We start from the raw sequence: 20,949 nt of genomic DNA, 5'->3' as shown, positions 1-20,949 counted from the left end.
TGAAGCCTATGGAGAGCTTTTCATACATAAATTCAATTGTTTATCCTTTTACTTCCATTCCGTACGTTGCTTATTACACATTTTTGATCGTCTATCTCCTCACATGGAAATTTATTGTTCTAAATTAGAAAAAGCATAAACTTTATATATGAAATCATGATAAAAAACAATATTATTATTTGTTCGTCGCCATGGTTAGGTTTATTGCCCGATCATATATTAAAATAAAGTTGATTTACTTATATCATTTTTTAAAACTCTGGTCATCTATGATTCAATTCCACCTAGATACTAATAAGAGTCTCCCCAAACCCAACAAAAATCCACACATCCTGGTTTTTTTCTACATACTTGATTCAAGTTTTAATTTAGATCATTCGAGTTTGTCACAAAACTATATTATGACTTTCTTTGTGCGATTAGGTTTGATTGAGATCATGTTGAGTAGATGTTGTTCAACATGGTACGTCTATAGAGCAGTTTGATGCCTATGGAGAGGTTTTCATACATAAACTAAGTCGTTTATCCTTTGACTTCCGCTCCATTTGTTGCTTATATTGCATTCTTTTTACCGTCTATCTCCTCACATGGAAATTTATTGTTCTGAATTAGAAAAATCATAAAATTTTTATATGATAACAAACAATACTATTATCGTCATCATTAGGTTAATTGTCAAATCATATAATAAAATAAAGCTTATTTTCGTGTCATTTTTTCTTAAACTCGAGTCATCTGTTTCTTCCAAACACTGATAAAAGTCCACCTAAAATCCACCCTTCTCAATGTTTTGTACTTATTTGGTTCGTGTTTTAATCTTCATTATCATTTTGGTCCAAAAAAATTTAACAATATTCCTCGGTCTTTTTCACATTTTCTATAAACATTATTTTAGAAATTATTTATTTAACAAGATTAGTTTTAATTCTTCCCTTAAGATTAATTTTATTTGGAGAATTACATTAAAAAAGTTTTTTTTTAAAGCATGTATTTATATCTCTTTTTAAATACACATACATAAAACAAAACAAGGAAGAACCAATAGTTGACTATTTCATACAAAAGCTATAAACTTTAAAGTAAATTACATAAATAGTCTTTATATTTGTATGATTATTTCACGTCAAGCCCACCTTTTTCTAACTATGAGAGCCTCGGGTTCTATTTTGTAAAATAGATTGTCTCTAACCATATAAAATGACTAAACGGTACCTAGCTTCTTTAAGTAAATTTAATTAAATAATTATTAAATGTTGTCCTTACTACAAACCCACCCATCCAAGTGGTACAAGTAAGATATTTGTTTAAGAGATAATAAGACCCAAAACAAGTAATCTAAGAGCTTTGCGAGGTCCTCTACTCAAAATTACAAGTAAGGTGGTCAAGCAATGTTATAGAAACTTAAACAAAATACTACATCACAAGTAACTAGTCTAAGTTTTTCTTTCCAGAGTACGAGGTAATCAAATATAAAAATAACATTTCGACTACACACAAATCCCTTTTATCTAAATGTAACATAAACATTCTTTTTACCAAAGACCTTGCTATATGCTCAGCAGCTCGGGTCACTTGTTAGACAATTGAGTCTTTGCTCCTTTGTAACCTTACTGTTACATTTCTCTTATCCCTACGCTCAAAATCAAATGTAGCTTAGCAGATGGTATTTTATATAAAGCAATATACTATATTACTATTACTACCATTGAATTATTTATTATATAGCATCCTACTTTTTCTCCTGAAGGTCATCAGGAAAGGCAAATCTGATTGTATTCTCCTGAAGATGTTTGCCATGACTGACTCGAGTTGTAGCAGGTGTATTCATTGATCACTTTACGCTTGTTGACTTGTTTGTTGTTCCTGTTCAGATTCTCCATCCTGGTCATTTGTGTTTGATTCAAGTTTCCTGACATTATCAACACCTTCATCTTCATCATCAGATTTGCCCAAAATAGGGATCTCATGAACATCATTACCAGTAGACAACACTATATCAGACTCCAGTTCCTTTGCAGGCTCAATGTGTGCAGTTAAAGTTTCTGTAACAGTTGTAGGCTCGTAACTATATCAAACTCCTTTTCAGGCTTACTGTGTGAGGAACAGTAACTTTTTCATCTTTAGGATCATTTTCATCCATGCCAAGACCCTGAAGCTTATCATCACCTAATGTTGACTCCTGAATAACATCTCTGTTAGGTTCAAGACTATCTCCTTCCACTGCAAGATCCATCTCCTGAGCATCAACTGTATTTTCAACATCTTCATGTTTCTGATTGCTAGCTTTCTCATCTTCTTCATTATCAGGGCCATCATCATCTATTTTAGCACAAGCTTGATCATCTGCAATAACCTGATTCACACCTTCGACCATTGATGGCTCTACCAAAGCTTCAATCTCTTTTGAATTGCCTGCAAGTTAATAAAATAAAATTATACTCAAATCACTCACCTTAGAGACTAATAATACAAGTAAAGCCAAAAGTATTTATTTACCATTAAAGTCCGACTGTTCTAGGGAAATATTAACACTCTCTTGTACTTCAACAGTCTTCACAGCAGAAACAGATGATTCCTCAACCCTCACATTGTTTTCCAGCCCCTCTGATGTTGATTCTAATTTTGTCAATTCCGTTTTCTTTTCAGCAACCTCTGGAACCACAGATTTTTCTGATTTTACTGCTACCTGAACTTCAGCTTCCATAACTATCTCTGAACTGACATGAACTTCCTGATTCTGATTATGTACATGAGATCCATCTAAAAGTGCATCAATGGTTGGCAACCCCAACGATTCTAATGCTGATAAATCTCCCGATTCTTCTACTATCTGAGCATGAGCTTCTTTAGAAACTTTGGTTGGAACTGCTATAGACTCATCTGGACTAGGCTCGACTACTGCATCTTCAGGTGAGGCATTTGGAGCATAATCAAAAGTTAGACTTTGATGAGCTGACTCACTTGGCTGCTCCTTTTCATCAACCTTGATTCCACTGTGTGTAAATCAACCTGGAGTTTTACGCGAAGAGAAACGAGCAACTCCAATATTTTGTTCTTTAATGGCTCACTGACTTGGTTCCTTTCTATCACTTCTTATTACACCACGTGTAAACCGTCTACCAGATTCAACAATGGCAGATGCTTGCTCAGTCTCTATAACTTTATCATCTAATCCAAGATTCGCCATCTTTAGAATCGGTGTCTCCATTGAAATGGATTATTCAACATGGTCCTCTGAATCGCTTTGTTTTATTTCACTCAATTTTGCCTTCTTTTTAGACCTATTATCTTCGCTCATTGCAACTTTTTTAGATGCAGATGTCTTTACAACACTCTTGCTCTTTTTTTTGCAACAGAGTCTTTATGTGTAGAAACAGGCTCAAGCTTAATAATCTGATCTTCAATAATAGGATCTCCACTTCGTTTCCTAGAATTTTTTCTCCCAGAACCACTAGCAGCTGCTTTTTTTTTTTTTTTTCAGAAGCATCTTTTGATTGCTTTTTCACAACAGTCTTACGAATAGGAGATTCAGGCTTCTCGGTTTCCTTTACTATTTCTTTCTTTCCAACAGACGGTTTCTTGCTTCCTTTTCCCTGAGCTTTTTGCACAACAGATTTTCGCTTTGTGCCCTTTTTAGGAATGTTCAGAGGTTATTCAAGGAGAAGAACCACTTCAGTTGCTTTAGGCTACATGACAGATTTTCTTCAGTTTACATTTCTTCTACGTGCAGGCTCTGATGGTTCCTCAAGCTGTTGAACCTCAGCTTTGCTTCCATAAGATTTCTTTGCAAGAGGAGCCTTGGACCTTGTAACTTTCTTTTCATTAACAGATTCCACTTTGCTCACATTTTGATTCATAACTGTAGGCACTTCAACTGTTGCCTTGTTTCTCCTTGATTGCCTTGTGCCCTTGTCAGCATTATTTTGAGTTTCAGGAACTTCAACAATTCTCTCTTCACTTATGTTCTTTGATCTCCCACGCCCCAATTTCTCACCTTTATCTTCCTTGCTTGTGTTATGGCTCAGATCAGCAACAATGGTGTCCCTTCTAGTTCTTTTCTTCTCTATTGGAGAATTAGCAACCTCACTATCATCCCTTCTAGTTCTTTTCTTTTCAGCTGGAGGATTAGCAACCACACTATCAGTGTTTAAAGTTTGTCCTCTAGACCTTGTAGCTCTAAGTGTTTAAATTTTGTCCTCTAGACCTTGTAGCTGTAACTGGAACATCCTTAACCTCCTTAGAGAGCTCAATTTTTTCCTCATCTTTTTCCGTTTGTCCACCATGTTTGGAGAAATGATGGAATACACATCTTTTAGAAGTGATCTCAAAATTCAACGTAGTTATTAACCTCTACTTCGAAGATTAATTTGGTGAATAAACCAAATTGAAGAGCCAATATTTTATTCCTCAACTGTAATGGCAGCTTAAATCACTATCTATCTGTACAATTGTTTCCATGGATGTATTACCCTTGCCCGCTATCTGCTGACAAATTTCTATAATTGATTGTGAAATGATCTTGTTCAACTGAAAAAAATATAAACAAATCTCTCAATTAGATTAAAAATGATCAACTTTAAAATTGTAGAGCACATGGTACTACCTTTCAAACTTTAATGTCGGCTTACGTCCCCAAATCCTTCAACTGCGCACAAGTAATATAAAATAGTATAAAATTGATTGATATTTGATATATTATTACAAGGGTTAAATGCATGAAAACCCATACTTTGAAATATGTACCGAATCATCCAGATAAAAAAACAGATTTACACTACTATAATTGGATAGACTTTTCAAAGTATATTTGTCCTAATAAGAAAAAAAATAATATAATAATTTGAAAATATAATGCTACAGAATTCCTTGATTAGAAAAAATTTAAGTCGCAATAATATAATAGAAAGTAACGGAAGTAGGATGCTGTAATACAAAAACATTTGAAAATAAGTTGTTGCATTTAGCCCCTAATCAACCAAGTTAAGGCAGCACTTACAGATTCCAATGAGCTTCTATGTTCAACAGCAAGTATCTCGGCGGATACCGTTTCTCCAATTCCCTTAAATTAAAGTTAGAGCATGAAGTATTAGTTGAAGGAGAATCGTTTGTAATTTAGACAATTCTTACAATGATAACATGTGAAAATTATCTTAACCTGCTCCAGGTCGCTTCTGGTTTTGAAATTAGAAACATAATTCAATTTAGCATGTCATAAATTGAAATCATTATGAGAAAGCAGAAGCAAAATTAAGAATAACTTCAACTTACTTTTCGCCTGTTTTCAGTAATTCCAGATATTTCTGGTAGAACAAGCTCTGCAGAATGATTCCAAATTAAAATATAAATTTTTGAAATTATAAAAACTAAAGAAAAAGACTAAAGCTTTCATGATAAATCCCTCAATACTAAAGTTGTATTTGTTACAAAGAGCATGATTAGATAGAGCACTACTCTCTAAGGCTATTTTCAAAAACAAGGATGAGGAGGACGTTTCTGTCCTTTGCAAACATGAGATGAAGAGCAAGTTTTGTCCCCACCTTTTTGGATGGGATAAAACATTTATAATTTTTGGTCCAATTGACATCAGTCCAATAGATACAAGGCCTTGTGTTATGTTCTAACATGTCCTACATAATAAATCCCAAATCTGACCTCTAACACCCATAAATTTTTTTGCCAAATTTAAACTTTTAAAATCATTTCAAAATCATCAAATCATTACAAACGTGTTTAAAAATATATCAAATCAGAGTTTTCCCCATAACCATAAACAAAACGGGAGGAGCTGTACGATCATGCCTTCGCCTTGCCGCGATCCCTTGATGTACCTAAAACAATAAACTGAAACTGTAAGCCCGAAAGCTTAGTGAGTTCCCCCAAAATACCGATACACTGCACATAACACATATATAAACAACAGCATGTACTGGGTCCACAGCTTTACAAACTGGATCACCCTTGGGTCCACAGTGTGAGTCTGGATTGCCTTACGGGCCCACAACTCACATCTGGCTTGCTATCGAGCTCACAGTACGAGTCTCCCTCAGCTCGTAACTGGAATGCTCTCGAGCCCACAGTACGAGTCTCCCTTAGCTCGCATTTGGAATGTTCCCGGGTTTGTTGGTTACCGCACGGAGCAGTACCACCTCAACCCATCCCACATAACATGTCAACATATAAACATAACCATTGTGCATGCAAATAATCATATAACAACTCAAGTAGTCCTACAGATCTACCTAACTGGCACAACCACTAGCATGCAATCACTAACCCATACTCAACATAATAACACTACTTGGATAACATATTCAATGGGCCGACCTTGGTGCCTTAGACCCCTTAGTATAGTGAGGATAACTCACCTTGCAAATGTCGACTCGAAAGATAAGCTCAAACTCCCTGATCACTGCCAAAAACTCCACCACCTATATTCGCCATACAACATGTTTGTCACTTCCCAATATGCCCCCAAAAGTCCAAGGGTCAACCCATGGTCAAAGTCAAAGTCAATTGTCAAGGTCAACAGTCCATGTTGACCTGAACTCGTCGAGTGCAACCAACCACTCGCCAAATTCCTTGTATAACTAGTCCACTCGCCGAGTCACCAGAGTGACTCGTCGAGTTCCTAAGGTTTGCGGTCGAAGCTCCTTGGCCACTCGTCGAGTTTTCCCCCTTGCAACTCGACAAGTTCACACGTATCCAACGGTTGGGAAGAACTCTAACCGACTCGTCGAGACACTCTAATGACTCGCCGAATCTACGACAATCTTCATCGGACTCGCCGAGTTGTTCATCCAACTCGTCGAGTGCAGGACCATCTTCATGTGACTCGCCGAGCCGACTATGCAACTCGCCGTCCCTTCAGTCCTTCATCCATACAGGTACTTTTTAAGCCATGCAAAGGCTCCATATTGCAGATCTAAGCTCCAATGACACGTTTATCACGTAAAGTTGCAAACTTTACGTGCATGCAAAGTTTTAAGGCCCTAAAATGACAAAACTAAGCTTGCAATGAAGTCTAACACTTAAGGGAAGGCTCACACTTAACAAAGCTGATAACTTTATGGATCTAGAGGCCAAAGGGAGTCCAGATCTAAGGTTACAACTTCAGATCTTGGCTCAAACACAAGAAACCTTTCCTAAAACCCACCCAAAAGAGATTAAAGATGAAATGAGCCAAGGAAACAGCTTGATACCTTCCAGAGAGTGTCAACTGAAGTATATCCTTGCTTCCCACGAGTTCCTAGCTTCGCTTTGCTTGATTTCCCCAAGTGTTCCTCGCCAAGATCTCTTTCCCAAGCTCGATTACTCCAAAGAAATACACACACACGATTTAGGGTTTAAGGGTGTCAAGGAACTATAAACGGGAGGCTGGGAAAGGCCAATGATCCTTTAAATATGGGGCAATACCCCATAATTTAGGGTTTCATCTGCCAGCTCCTACTCGTCGAGTCCCTTCTTGGACTCGGCGAGTAGGTCACTAAAATACGTGGACCAATCCGCTGCTACTCGACGAGTAGGGCAACCAACTCGTCGAGTAGACTTTGAAATCAAAGAAATTTTTATATAAAATCGATACCTGAGAATCGGGGCGTTACATGACCCAAAAGAACTAAACATGTATGTCATACTTGCATCTCATAAACTTTTGTTTCATATTTTGTATTTGAAAGTTAAGCATTGTGCACTTAATATTTTGCTTATTAGGACATCGTACCTTCAAACATTGAAAGTTTCCGTGGAAAACTTCCGTTTTTTTTAGCATTTTTCTTCCATTTCTTACTATCAAGGGGGTGTTTGTGATTGCTTATTCAAAGTGTTTCTGACTTATAATAAATATTCTTTTAGTGTTTGGATAGAATAAAATAAGTGCTTATTTGCTTTAAATAAGTAGCTTTCCATAAGTTAATCACTTCCAATTTATTTGAAATCTATATTGCTTATAGAAACCATTTTCCAGCCTAGTTCTACTTGTAAAGAAAAAGAATGGGTCATGGAGATATTGTGTGGATTACCGGGCCCTCAACAAGGCTACCGTACCCGATTCCCATAATTGATGAGTTTCTCGATGAATTACACATGTAACGACTATTCACCAAACTCGACTTGAAGTCGGAATATCACTAAATTCAGGGGTTGTGGAAAAGACCGTGTTTCGCACCCATGAAGAGCACTACGAGTTCTTGGTATTTTTCAGTCTCTTATGAATGATGTGTTTCGGCCCTTCTTAAGAAAATTTGTCCTGGTATTTTTTGATGACATACTCATCTATAGCTGAACCGATGAGCATGGAGAGCACATGAATTGTGTTCTAAAGGCATTAAGGGATCACCAGTTATATGAGAACCTTGATAAGTGCACTTTTGGGCAGTCATCATTGGCTTATTTAGGGCACGTGATGTCAACCAAAGGGGTATCCGTGGATCAAGGCAAAATTGAAGCAATGGTTATCAGGGAAGAACCAAAAAACATAAGACAGCTAAGAGGATTTCTTGGCTTAACAGGATATTATACCATTGCCAGTCCGTTAACAAACCTTTTGAGGAAGGGTTAATTTGAGTGGTGCGGTAGAAATGCAAAATGGTCACCGGATTGCTTATTATAGCCAAGTTTTGGTAGTACGAAATCGGTTCAAACACATCTACAAAAAGGAATTGATGGCGATTCAAAAGTGGAAGCATTATTTATTGCGGAGGCACTTTGTAATTAGAACCCATCAAAGAAGTTTAAAGTATCTTCTCGAGCAACGTGAGTACCAAAAATGGTTGTGTAAGATCATGGAGTTTGACTTGGAAATACACTACAAAGCGGGGACTTCAAATTCTTCTTCTATTTTGGAATCCGTACACCAAGAAATTAGGTCCAACCTATTTATCTTGAAAATATTGGAACAACCGGAAAATAATGAAAACCCACCAAAAGGTTTTTTTACATAGAATAAGGGAGATTACTCTATAAGGGTCGACTGACTGACCGGTGATTCACGACTCTTCGACTTACATTCCTAAGCTACTTCAAGAATATCATGATTTGGCGGCGGAACTAAAGCTATACCAAACCAACGGTTGGCAAGTAAGTGGTATTGGTTGGGCATGTGAAAGGCGGTGACAAAATATGACTGAAGCCCTCATTCGCTGGAAAGGACTACCAATAACCAAAGCCACATGAGAGGATATCGAGACAATGATTTATACTTTTCCCTCCGGTGAATCTACAGGGGGCGAGGTATTGCTACACCCCAATACACTACACGTACTCTAGGAGAAGGGGTAAAATGGGAAAACAGGACGAGAAAGGAACACCACAGGAGTAGAGTAGTGTGGGGACAATTTCTTACTTGTTGTCTTTTGCTTTGTGAAAGTTATATAGTGAGCAATAGAGGAGTATAAAATCATCATAGACAATTATGTTCAACACTTATGGAGAGTTTAGCCTCTCAAACATGAACATGCTAGGATTACTGTCTTATCTTGTTTAACTTGTTTATCCTTTGAAATTTCTGAATTACAACAAGTGATTTGCCTTGATTATTTTCAATTCTCCGTGGATTATTTCTATTTCCGGTTGGAAGTGAGAGTCTAGCATTTTGTCCCACTTTTTGGGTGAGATTTTTGTCCCGTTGACATCGGGCCAGTCCAATAAAAGGTCGTTTGTCTGTCTATCCTACATTACAAACAAATCCCAAAAGAACTAAACAGCATGTCATGCCTGTATCTCACGAACTATAGTTTTGTATACATCGTGTGTCGATCCTCCCGATACAAAGCAAAAGCCTCTAGTTACTAGCATTTGATTGTAAGATTGAAAATAAATTTATGTTTGCGTAAATACCTATTCAGAGTCCCTCTGCAGTGTCATCTGTGGGAGAAGGCAATGCTTTTGGTGTGATGTGTAGCATCCTTTTGATGGCCACACATATCTTCCTCAAGCCTTTCTTGCATGTGCCCATTCGTCTTGGTGTAATACTAGTTAGATTATTACAAAACATTAGATAATAATCCATGTAAAATCCATTTTTCCTAAGAAACCTCTAACATGAATAAACTTATTTCTATAAGGGGAAAAAGAGAACAAAATTAATTAAAATAGAAAACTAACCTAAAAAACTGGAGTTACCAGCACAAGCTTTTTTGGGCATCAGCATTCATAACAAAATCATTGATTTGAAAGGTATTGGAGATGCTACCGAGAGAACTATTTGGGCACCAACATTCATAACACAAAAATAAAAAGAAGCTAAAGGTCAAACTATTACCCTGGAAATTGATTGATTATTTGCAAACATTCATTACAAAATCAAACAACAAAAAATCAAAAGAAACATAGAGATGGATGAGTACCTGTAACAGATTTCACAGGTCTAAGCTTTTAAGGTGCACAAACTGAAAAATGCAAATGAAAAAGAGCTGATGCAGTTGGCTGGAAGAGTTTGTGGTGCGATTGTTGGCCTGGACTTGGGTTCTGCTTTTTTGAAATAATAGAACCCCAAATGAGAGTCGAGTCTGAAAGGAAGGAGTGTTGACTGTTGAGACTTGAGAGGAACACGGGTTTTTGAAAACCATATTATAAAAGCAGGCAGCATTCAGCTTTTATTTTTTGTTAAAAAAATTAAATACATTGTTGTAATAGGATGAAATGAAAGTAAAATGTTATAATAAACATACCAGTGAAAGTACAATGCTATTTCTTACACACTTTTCGTCCCTGGTCTAATAAAAACAACTAAACTTTGAAAACCATATTATAGAAACAGTTTCGGTCCCTATCTCACAACTTTGGTTACCATTTCAATAAAACAACGATGTTACTCTTTTGAAGTTTCCCTGTAAAACCATCCAATTCAAATGTATTTTGAAAAATCTACCTAATTTAGAACATTGTATTTGAAAGTTAAGCATTGTGCACTTAACATTTTGCTTATTAGGACATCGTACCTTCAAACATCCAACCAATTATAGCACTGAAAGTTTCCTTGGAAAACTTCCGTTTTTTTTAGCATTTTTCTTCCATTTCTTACTATCAAGGGGGTGTTTAGAACTGCTTATTCAAAGTGTTTTCTGACTTATAATAAATATTATTTTAGTGTTTGGATAGAATAAAATAAGTGCTTATTTGCTTTAAATAAGTAGCTTTCCATAAGTTTATCACTTCCTACTTATTTGAAATCTTTATTGCTTATGAAAACCAATTTACACTTTTACTCCTTTTAACCCTAAAATCAAAATATTATCGCCGCCTTTTCTAAATAAAACACACTACATACCATATCCGAAAAATATATAGCAATGTAGAAATAGATTATTAAACAATTTATTCTTATACGTTATACACATGCAAAAAATTAGATGTTATAGTTTTACATATAGATAGCAAAACATGTAGAGAAGAAGAAACTATTTACAAATGGATTAGTGAGGAGTGGTGGTCTCAATGCAGGGCATCCAATTTCAAATGTTGAAACTGCAAAAAGAAAAAAGAAAGTAACTAATTATAATTATAAATAATGTTTGAATCAAAATTAAACATAAGACGCTTAAACCAATTACCCTAAGTTGATTGCTATGAATCACCAGAAATAACTTTAAAAGCAAATCCAAACAGCCCTAAATTGATAAGAATTCTATTAGGTTCCAGGAAGGGTGATCTGATTCCAAATGTTGAAAGTGCAAAAAGAAAAAAGAAAGTCAAAATTAACGATATAAGACCAAAATCAAGAGTTTGAAGGATAGAGTTAGGTACTCACCTAAGAAACATGATGATGGTGATGGTGGAAGTTGGGGTTGAATGTTGTTTGCGATCGAGAACTGTATTTTTCTAAGATTCAAGTTAGGGTTTAGTTTTGATTAGGAAAAATGAAAAAAAAAAAAAAGAGAAAGCAATGATAGTATGCTACCTTCGGCTTGGAATCACAACGACGGTGCTGTTGGCGGAGAGGAAGAGCAGTGGTGGCGGTAAGAGAGATACGAAGGTAGAAGAGCATCGGTGGTGCGTCTGTGGCAGTGGTCAAAATAGTGCTGCTGGTTTGTGTGTGTGCGTCGAAAGATGGGGAGCGTGTGTATGGGTATGGGGTTGGGGTGGGGGTGGGGGTGTGTGTGGGTATGGGGGTGGATGAGCGTGTGTGTTTTGGTGGGGGGTAGGGATGGGTGTGTGTTTGTGGGTGTAGGTAGTTGTGTGTGTGGGGGGGGGGGGGGGGGGGGTTAGTGTGTGGGTTGGTGGGTGGGTGGGCGTGTGTGTTTGTGGGTGGGTGGGTGTAGAGATGGCAAAAATTGGCACGACACGAAACTCGACACGAAATAAACGGGTTTAGGTAAGATATTTCAACTCGTTTAAATAAACGGGTTGACACGACACGACACGAAAATTAAACGAGTAAGGTTAGGGTTGAGAATTTCAACTCGAATATGACTCGAAAATGACCCGTTTATTTATATGCAAGTTTTTTGAATTTATTAAATAAACTAGAAAGATACAAAACCAAAACCATAAGTAAAAGAAAACCTTCAAATTGAGTCGTTTTGTAATGTTGAAATGACTTAGCCGTCTAGATCAAGACTTAATTTTAGTTTTTCCATTCTCTCCCGAACTACCCAGTCTCTTTCACCACTCTCACATCCTCACGACCTTGTCATCCGCCTCCCCAACTCCCACTCTTTTAATTTTGTCATCTGAACTTGCTATGACTTCATCTATTCTACATCCAAACCATTAGTTTTTCCTTTCCGCCTACCCAACTCCTACTCTTTCAACATGGTCAATCTTTTAACCTCACATGACACGACATATTTCAAGGTATAGCCCTAACCCGAAACCCGATACGAAAATAAACGGGTTGACACGACACGACACGTTAATTAAATGGGTCGGGTTAGGGTCAAGCACTTTCAACCCGTTTAGTGTTTCGACATGACACGATTGCCACCCTTAGGTGGGTGGGTGGGTGGGTGTTTGGGGGGGGGGGGGGTTGTGTACAAACGATTTCCTACACGCCAATATTGAAAGTACAATGCTATAAAAAGTAAAATCAGTAAGTATGTTGCTATAAAAAGAAAAAAAATAGAAAGTAGCACACCTACAATCTTATGATGTAATGATTTAGATCCAATAAGGAAGCATCCATTTTGACACATTTAACCCTCAAACCAAAATATCTCTCTCTGTCTCCAAAAATGCAACACTTTCCACGTTGATTTGTTTTTGTGTTCCTTAGTGGGTGTTCAGATGTATATCTAAAGTGATTATGGCGATATGAAGTCGGAACAATCAAAGTTTAAATGTTTTAGAAATCAGATTTTGATCTTAAATTTTGTATCATTAAGGCTACAAAAATAATAAGATTTCCATACCCATATAATATATAGTTGTATGAAACTGATTACTGAAAAATATGTAAAAAAAACTAAGTAAAAATAATAAGATTTTCACAATACTCACTCAGAAAATGGGCATACAAACACCCTCTTAGTAGTTAAAATGGTTGACAGGTTTCCATATTTTGTACAAAAATCACTTATGCAAAGCATATTGCAATCATTACAAAAGAACATAAGCGAACAAAGATAAAGAAACACAATTGAACATATATGAACATAAACGAACATATAATATAATAATGTAACAAAAAACAATTGAACATATATGAATATAAAATAAATTAGGAGATGTGAGGCGGGTGAGATTTTTTGGGTTTTTTTATTTAAAATAATAAAGAAAACAGATAAAAACAATTAAAACAAAATAATTAAAAAATTAGTAATGCAATAAAATAATATATTTTAATATATAAATATTCTATATTTAAGATGATATTTATTAGAATATTATAATCCAATAAACAATAATTTAATCCAATAAAAATGAAATTAAAAATAATTGACTATCAGAAATCAGAAACTAATAATATAATAAAGTAATATTTATTAATACATAATCATCCAATAAAAAAGAACTAATCCAATAAAAAAATAAAAAAAGAATTAATTAGAAGAAATTAATAATCCATTAAAAAATATTTATTAATATATAAATATTATATATTAAACATTATATGTAAATAACCAACTCACTTTCCTACTCTTCAATGGTGAAACCAATATGATTAAATTTATTAAAAAATTATAAAGACCTTAATAAAATAAGTATCAAACTTGAATACTATGTAATAATCATAATCCACCAGATCTACAATTAGTATTTAGTGGAAGTAGATAGGGTCATTTTTGGTCTTGTACAAATACCCTCCACATGTGTGTCCATCTTAAATGCATAATGTGTTAAAAAGTAACTTTTACACAAAAGGATAAATATTATATCATTATGATAAGCTTATATAATTGTACCAAAATTTGTTTAACACCATGAAATAGTACTATCTTGTTTAACATAAAGGGAAATTCTTTTTCTCCTTTCTTTTGATACTTCGCATCAAAAAAGTATTGTAATTTTTGTGATCCAGAATCTTGTTATAATATTAAAAATAAAAGACATAACAAACAAAATTTATATCATTTTGTATTTTTGCCATGGAGATATTTTCGTAACTGATTATGCAATCTTCAATATGACATACCTCAAGTAGTGTTAATAGCTAACAATAATATTTCTTGACTTTGGTAACTTACCAAACACAGAAAATCCTTTTTCTTATGATACTTTATATATTGTATTTCAAATGAGATGTAAAAGATTAATAATATTGTTTTTCTCATGGTACATTTTACGTTTGTTTGAATTCTGGTTTCCTGATTCTTATAATATAAAATCATTATGTTTTTTCTCAATTCAGTCATCATCATCTCACTGCTATGATACTATCCATGCTCTTGTGTACCGATAATTTCCTACTCTTCAATGGTGAAACCAATCTACTCGCCAATCTTGACGGTGAAAATAAAAACTAAAGAAAGCACGGTCTTATTTCCATATATTTTATAGTGAGGGTGTGTATTGTGCGGTTATTATGGTACCGAACAATAACCATTACAATAGTAGTCAATGGGTAGCGGTTAGTATAGTTTAGCTTTAGCGGTTAACCATAATGGTCGAAAGCAACATAAAATATAAAGTAAGCTGCATAAAAATGTGAAACGCAGAATGTACAATGCTATAAAAAGTCAAAATCATAAAGTAGGTTGCAATAAAAAGCAAAAAAAAAAAGTACCAAACCTACAATCTTATGATTTAATGATTTAGATCCAATAAAAAAAGCATCCATTTTGACACATTTACCCTTAAACAAAAAGATCTCCCTCTTTCTCCTAAAATGCAACATTTTCTGTGTTGATTTGTCCAAGTTATTACCAACATTTCACTTTTGAATAAATTCTTTAAGTGATTTGCTTTTTTGTCCTTAAAGACTCTTTCTCCTAAAATGCAACATTTTCCATGTTGATTTGTCCAAAAAATTACCAACATTTCACTTTTGAATAAATTCTTTAATTGATTTACTTTTTTGTCCTTAATCTTCAGCCCGCACTCCGCACTTTGCTATAACTGGGGTGACTTTTCAAATCACAATGTTGTAGTACGAAGAAATGAAAGTGTGATGCTATTACAACATTACACTATCAGTTTTTTACTTCTTAAGTCATTGTACTTTGGAAAATCTACCCAATCATAGCACTAATTATAGCATTGTACTTTAAAATTCTTTTTTACTGGGATATTATATTTCGAAAAATGTCCCCATTATAGCATCGAAAATTGCTTTACGTTTGAATAACAATGCTATATATGGATAGATTTTTTTCAATTGAAAAATACCTGACTAATTTGACCGGTTATAGATCATTGACATCATCTCTTCTTTATCTTTTGCACTTAAGTGCATTCCATGTAGCCGTCTAAACAATCCTTAATAGTTTTGGCATACAAAACCTACTGCACTGTAGGATATATTACTGGAGTGCTCCAGGGATGACTGCACAATACATGAAACAAAGAAATACATTAGCCCAAAATCTCCATCAGTAAATGTCTTTCAGTAATAACAAAATATTTATTTATTATACCGCATGTAACATTTTTGTTTAACCCAATTATAGCTACCTCATCAAAATAGTGAAATACAAAGCGACTGTCCTGTTTTACCTTGATAGATTTTTTATAAAACAATTGAAAATACAATGCTATTTTGGAAAATATACCATTTGTAACATTAATAAAACATGATAAAACGACACTTTTTTGGTGCAGATGGGTATCAAAACAATGCTTTTTGAGTTGATCAGATCAAGAGTTGAATAAATTATACATAAACCAGAATGATTTTGTATTCAAAGGATCAGAAAACCAGAATTAAGACAAATCTCTATCAAACCCTAAAAAACATAACCTCTAACATGAAAAAACTCATTCTCATAAGGGGCATAAAAGAGAAGAACAAAAACTAACCTCAAAAACTGGAGTCAGATCTGTGTAAAGAAAGTTCTACCAGCACAAGCCTTTTTGTGCATCAGCATTCATAACAAAATCATTGCTTTGCAGGGGTTGGAGCTACCACCTAGTGACATCTGCATTCATAACAAAAATAAAAATTAAAAAATCAAGCTAGAGATCGAACTAAAACCCTAAAAATTGATTGATTATTTGCAGACATTAATAACAAAATTAAACAATATCATTCAACAGGACAGATATCGAGAGAACAGATGCGATGAGTACCTGTAATGAATTTCACCTCCTCGGTGCTTTTTTTTTGAAATAATAGAAACTCAAAAGAGAGTATCTCTGGCTCTCTGCAAGGAATAAGAGAGTGTCACCAACTAAGGATTGATATAAGTAACTACTACCAGAGTCGGTGGTTGATGATGCTTCCTTGGATTCATCTGGCATGGTTAGCGATCTCCAGTCTCCTCCTCTTTCCAGTGTCATTCCAGTTGCATTGATGGGTTTTGTCTTCAGTGGAGAAGAATATCACACTAAATTACCAGAGTTCATCTTCTGAAGTTTCAGATTCCGTCGGTGATACTTCTCTGGTCACTCCCTCACCGGTGATTGAGGATTTTCCATGGGCAGCGGAGAACATCAACCTTCCTGAATTTTTTGGTGTTGATCCCCAAAGTTGGTATCGGAAGGCAACCTTGTAATTCCAAATTAATGGTACACCTCCTTCCCTTCGAATCTGTTTGGTTGGTTAAATCGAGTATGAAGGGCGTTGCTCAAATTTGGTTCAGGATTGTGAATGAGATCTACGAATCGATTACATGGAAAAATTTCAGAGGGAATTACTCCAACGTTTCAGTAGTTTAGAGATCGAAACTCCTGGTGAGCAGTCGGCAACCATGAAGAAAATCGATTCAAGTCCAGATTCTCTCAAGGAATTTGTAAACGACGATGAGGCCGGTACTCTGTCCAATCGTTTCCGTAATCATCAAAATATTGGGCTGAGTCCAGTACATTATTCAAATCAAGATGCATCTATGTTGGGCTGGACTGTTAGTAAAGGGGCAAAGATGTCTAGGCCCACGACTGAGAATCAGAAGATACATAGCGTATTACCCAACTTATACCCTAATCAACTTCTCTCTCTCTCTCTCTCTCTCTCTCTCTCTCTCTCTCTCTCTCTCTCTCTCTCTCTCTCTCTCTCTCTCTGTATAACAGATTTTAACCATATTCCTGATTTACCCTTTTACTTCTTCTAGACAGAGGTGAGCAAAAACCGAACCGAAAAATCGGAAAAAAAACCACATAAACCGAAACCGAAACGAAAACCGACTGTGCGGTTTTTAGTTTTGCAAAAACCGAAATGTTCGGTGCGGTGCGGTTTCTAGTCTTGCAAAAACCGCAAAAAACCGAACTGCACCGTATATATATATATATATATATATATATATATATATATATATATATATATATATATATATATATATATATATATATATATATATCCTTAGAGGATGATTTTAAATTTTTAAGCATACATATAGTGATATTTACAAGAACAAATAATGTTTATTACATTTTGTAACATTTAAATATGAAGAGTACTAGTGATGAGAGTATCATTTTTAAGAATGCATTCATTGATATTATCGCATGTACCTGTGAAACAAATATCATATTTAATTTAAATTATATTCAAGCATTAGAAGCATGTTGGATGAGTGGTTATGTCATTTGATTTCAAACCAAGAGGTGGTGGTATCGGTTCATCTCCAATATATCATTTGGGTTTTAATTTTGCCAGCCTTATAAGAGTATCTCTCATCTCCTTTAAGATAAAACTTTCACCATTCTCACCTTTCATATAAGAGAGTCAATTCGGCGCTCCTCATCTCTATATAAAGTTTCTCAATAAATGGTTAACATTCCTCATCCGAGTCAAAGTAACTCGTCGAGTTACCGAGTCTTAGTAAAAAGGCAAAACAAAAACCAAATAAAAAAACCGACATAAAACCGCAAAAAAAACTTAACCGCAAAAAACCGCAAAAACCGAACGGTGCGGTTTTTAAACTTCAAAAAACCGAAGTTGCGGTTTTCGGTTCGGTTTTGGCCGAAAACCGCACCGAACCGCACCATGCTCACCCCTATTCTAGATTATGCATGTGGCAGCTTTAGTTCATTTGCCCTTTTAATAACCATATTATGATATGTATCATTACTCACGCCTTCAAAACAAGTCTTGTCCTCAAGACTTGCTTCTTGAAATTGACTCATAATATTCAACGCAACCTCTCTTGTAGCTTCTCCATTCGGTCGACCCTTCCACTGGATTAACCACTTGTGTACTTGGTCCAATCGATTCTCAACCGCACAAGTAACCAAGAAAACCATAGGAATAACCCAATAAACAACCCCAGTTTTCAAATCAGGAGGTAAAAAGAACCTTAAACCAGAATGCACGTTGGACTTCTTCAAGAAATCATCCCATTCTTTCCCTTCTTTCATCATTTCTTCGAACCGAACTGTAACACCCATAATTTTTTTTTCCAAATTTAAACTTTAAATGTAACACCCAGAATCAGAAAGACCAAGAAAAGAAAGGAAAAGCTCTAAGTCAATGAGTCAACTCGTCGAGTCCAGGGAAGAACTCGACGAGTCGGAGCGGGATCCGGGTCATAGAGTAAGTGACCGACTCGGCGAGTCGGCAAGTGGACTCGGCGAGTCTGGTCTGGGCGAGAAAAACCCTAATCTTAGGGTTTGCACCCTATATAAAGAACATCATATCCCTCCCTCAGCCTCTTTACCACCTTTTGAGATCCAGAAACCCTAAATCGTGAGTGAGAGTCCTTGGGAGCAATTTGGAGCTTAGATAACTGGTCTTTGTGAAGAGATCTTGAAGATCAAGAAGCTTGGATCAAGGGGATTTGCAGAGATTTGGATTATTCTTCAGTGGGAGGTCATCTTGGAGGTAATAAGTTGTTACCTTCACCCTTTTTGCATCTAGATCTATTCTTGAATGAGATTTTGGGGCTATTTTGGTAAGATTGAGATCTATTTCGGGTTTGGGGCTTAGATCTGAGGTTGTTACTTCAGATCTAGGGTTGTGATGGTCCAGAATGTCTTAAAGCAGCAGTCAATGAATTGTTGGTGAAGCCCCTTTGTCTTAAACCCTAGCCCTAGAGTGTTTTGGGCCTTTAGCTCCTTGGTTTCACGTAAAGTTTGCAACTTTACGTGGGGGTTAGACTTTAGAAGAGTGGATCTATGGGTTGGAGCCCCTGCATGGCTCGAAAAGCCACTGTATGGATTAAGGACTGAAGAGACTCGGCGAGTCACATGGGTGGACTCGGCGAGTTGTATGATGATGGGCAGGGACTCGACGAGTTGGAAGAACAACTCGGCGAGTCTGTTGAAGATTATCGTGGACTCGGCGAGTTTGTTCTTGGACTCGACGAGTCAGGTCGCAGACCCCCCCAACCTCTTCTGGTTAAGGCACATATTAGTGAATTGAGTGGTGACTTAGTGAGTTGGACAGGATGGGACTCAGAGATCGTTGAACTCGACGAGTCTTGGGGTGACTCGGCGAGTTGAGTCGTATTATGAGAGTTTCTGAGTTTAAGAACTCGGCGAGTCTATGGGTTGACTCGGCGAGTAGAGTCAATCAGGAAGGTTGACTTTGGCCAGGACTTTGACTTTGACCGATTGACTTCAAGGGTATTATGGTAATTTGGATATTTATGTCAATGGTTCATTGATGGCTTTAGGTGTTGGAGTTTGGAGCAGTAATTCAGGGTTGTGCTTTCGTGGTTCAGCTTCAGCAGTAGGAGGTGAGTTTCCCTTGTGTGGATGGGTCTACGGCCACAATGTCGGCCCATGTAGTAATGAGTATGAAGACCCGGGGGTTAGCCGTAGGCACTATATGCTAGTATGATATTCAGGACCAAGGTCCAGTGATAGCGGGCGGGTGCCCAAGGAATAGTTTGCATGATAGAATATACTTGTTGTCTGTGTGATACATGTATGTTCCTGGTAGGGAGTGAGTGTGGGCGAGGTCCCGTAACTCACAAATAGCAGAGTGTGGACGGTGTTCCATATCTCATTAGCAGCAGAGCAGGGGCGAGGCCCAAGTTAGGAAAGGAGTGAGTGTGGGCTGGGCCCGTATCTCACTATCAGAAGGAGTGTGGACGGGGTTCCATGACTCATCAGTAGCAGGACAAGGGTGAGGCTCAAGATAGGCGAGGCCTTAGAACAGGATTCAGTAGTATATGTTTGGTTATGTGTTGTGGTATGTTTATGTGTTAGTATATGATTAGTGGGCGGGGCCCAGCGACAGGCGGGGCCTAAGAGAAACAGATTTGTATCCGAGCGGGGCTCAAAGCCAGGCGGGGCCTGGAGCGGCGGGGCCGTTGTAGCGGGCGAGGCCCGAGGTAGTGGGCGAGGCCCAAAGTAGCGGGCCTGGCCCAATATTTGCAGTATGTGTTTATGCAGGGTATGTGGTAGGTTGGGGAACTCACTAAGCTTCGTGCTTACGGTTTTCAGTTTTGGTTTCAGGTACTTTCGGTAGCGGAG

General features: G+C 36.5%; 1 protein-coding gene across 29 annotated transcripts; it reads right to left on the bottom strand.

Moving 5' to 3' along the window:
• Nucleotides 1–1,331: 1,331 nt before the first annotated feature.
• Nucleotides 1,332–17,328, bottom strand: LOC145132797 (uncharacterized). 29 transcript variants are annotated; one of them, XR_013718264.1, is made up of 17 exons: nt 11,897–13,835; nt 11,747–11,817; nt 11,550–11,647; nt 11,405–11,463; nt 10,344–10,505; nt 10,102–10,197; nt 9,835–9,968; nt 7,200–7,311; nt 6,366–6,428; nt 5,766–5,828; nt 5,269–5,315; nt 5,156–5,171; nt 4,997–5,059; nt 4,604–4,645; nt 2,497–4,527; nt 1,704–2,412; nt 1,332–1,630 (listed from the first exon to the last, which is right to left on the bottom strand). XR_013718264.1 is itself a non-coding variant. In XM_079067717.1 (16 exons), the coding sequence occupies exons 15-16, from the start codon at nt 2,702–2,704 to the stop codon at nt 2,066–2,068; spliced, it is 555 nt and encodes a 184-aa protein (XP_078923843.1). In that variant the 5' UTR covers nt 2,705–4,527; nt 4,604–4,645; nt 4,997–5,059; nt 5,128–5,171; nt 5,269–5,315; nt 5,766–5,828; nt 6,366–6,428; nt 7,200–7,311; nt 9,835–9,968; nt 10,102–10,197; nt 10,344–10,505; nt 11,405–11,463; nt 11,550–11,647; nt 11,747–11,817; nt 11,897–13,835; the 3' UTR covers nt 1,332–2,065. The 29 variants fall into 29 exon arrangements, 24 of the variants coding, with proteins under 24 accessions (XP_078923843.1, XP_078923835.1, XP_078923871.1 ...); XR_013718259.1 differs by having other exon boundaries at nt 1,734–2,412; XM_079067717.1 differs by having other exon boundaries at nt 1,332–2,412; nt 5,128–5,171.
• Nucleotides 17,329–20,949: the final 3,621 nt, after the last annotated feature.

The sequence above is a fragment of the Lactuca virosa genome, chromosome 1, assembly GCF_052849685.1.
Source record: "Lactuca virosa cultivar CGN04683 chromosome 1, Lactuca_virosa_CGN04683_v6, whole genome shotgun sequence".
Taxonomy (NCBI): domain Eukaryota; kingdom Viridiplantae; phylum Streptophyta; class Magnoliopsida; order Asterales; family Asteraceae; genus Lactuca; species Lactuca virosa.
This window is presented reverse-complemented; position numbering and strand designations above follow the sequence as displayed.

Coding starts and splice junctions, on each gene's coding strand:
- LOC145132797 (XM_079067867.1), bottom strand. CDS start 2,704: ATGGAAGCTGAAGTTCAGGTAGCAGTAAAATCAGAAAAATCTGTGGTT. Junction 2,413..2,496: donor AGAACAGTCGGACTTTAATG/GTAAATAAATAC, acceptor ATTAACTTGCAG/GCAATTCAAAAGAGATTGAA.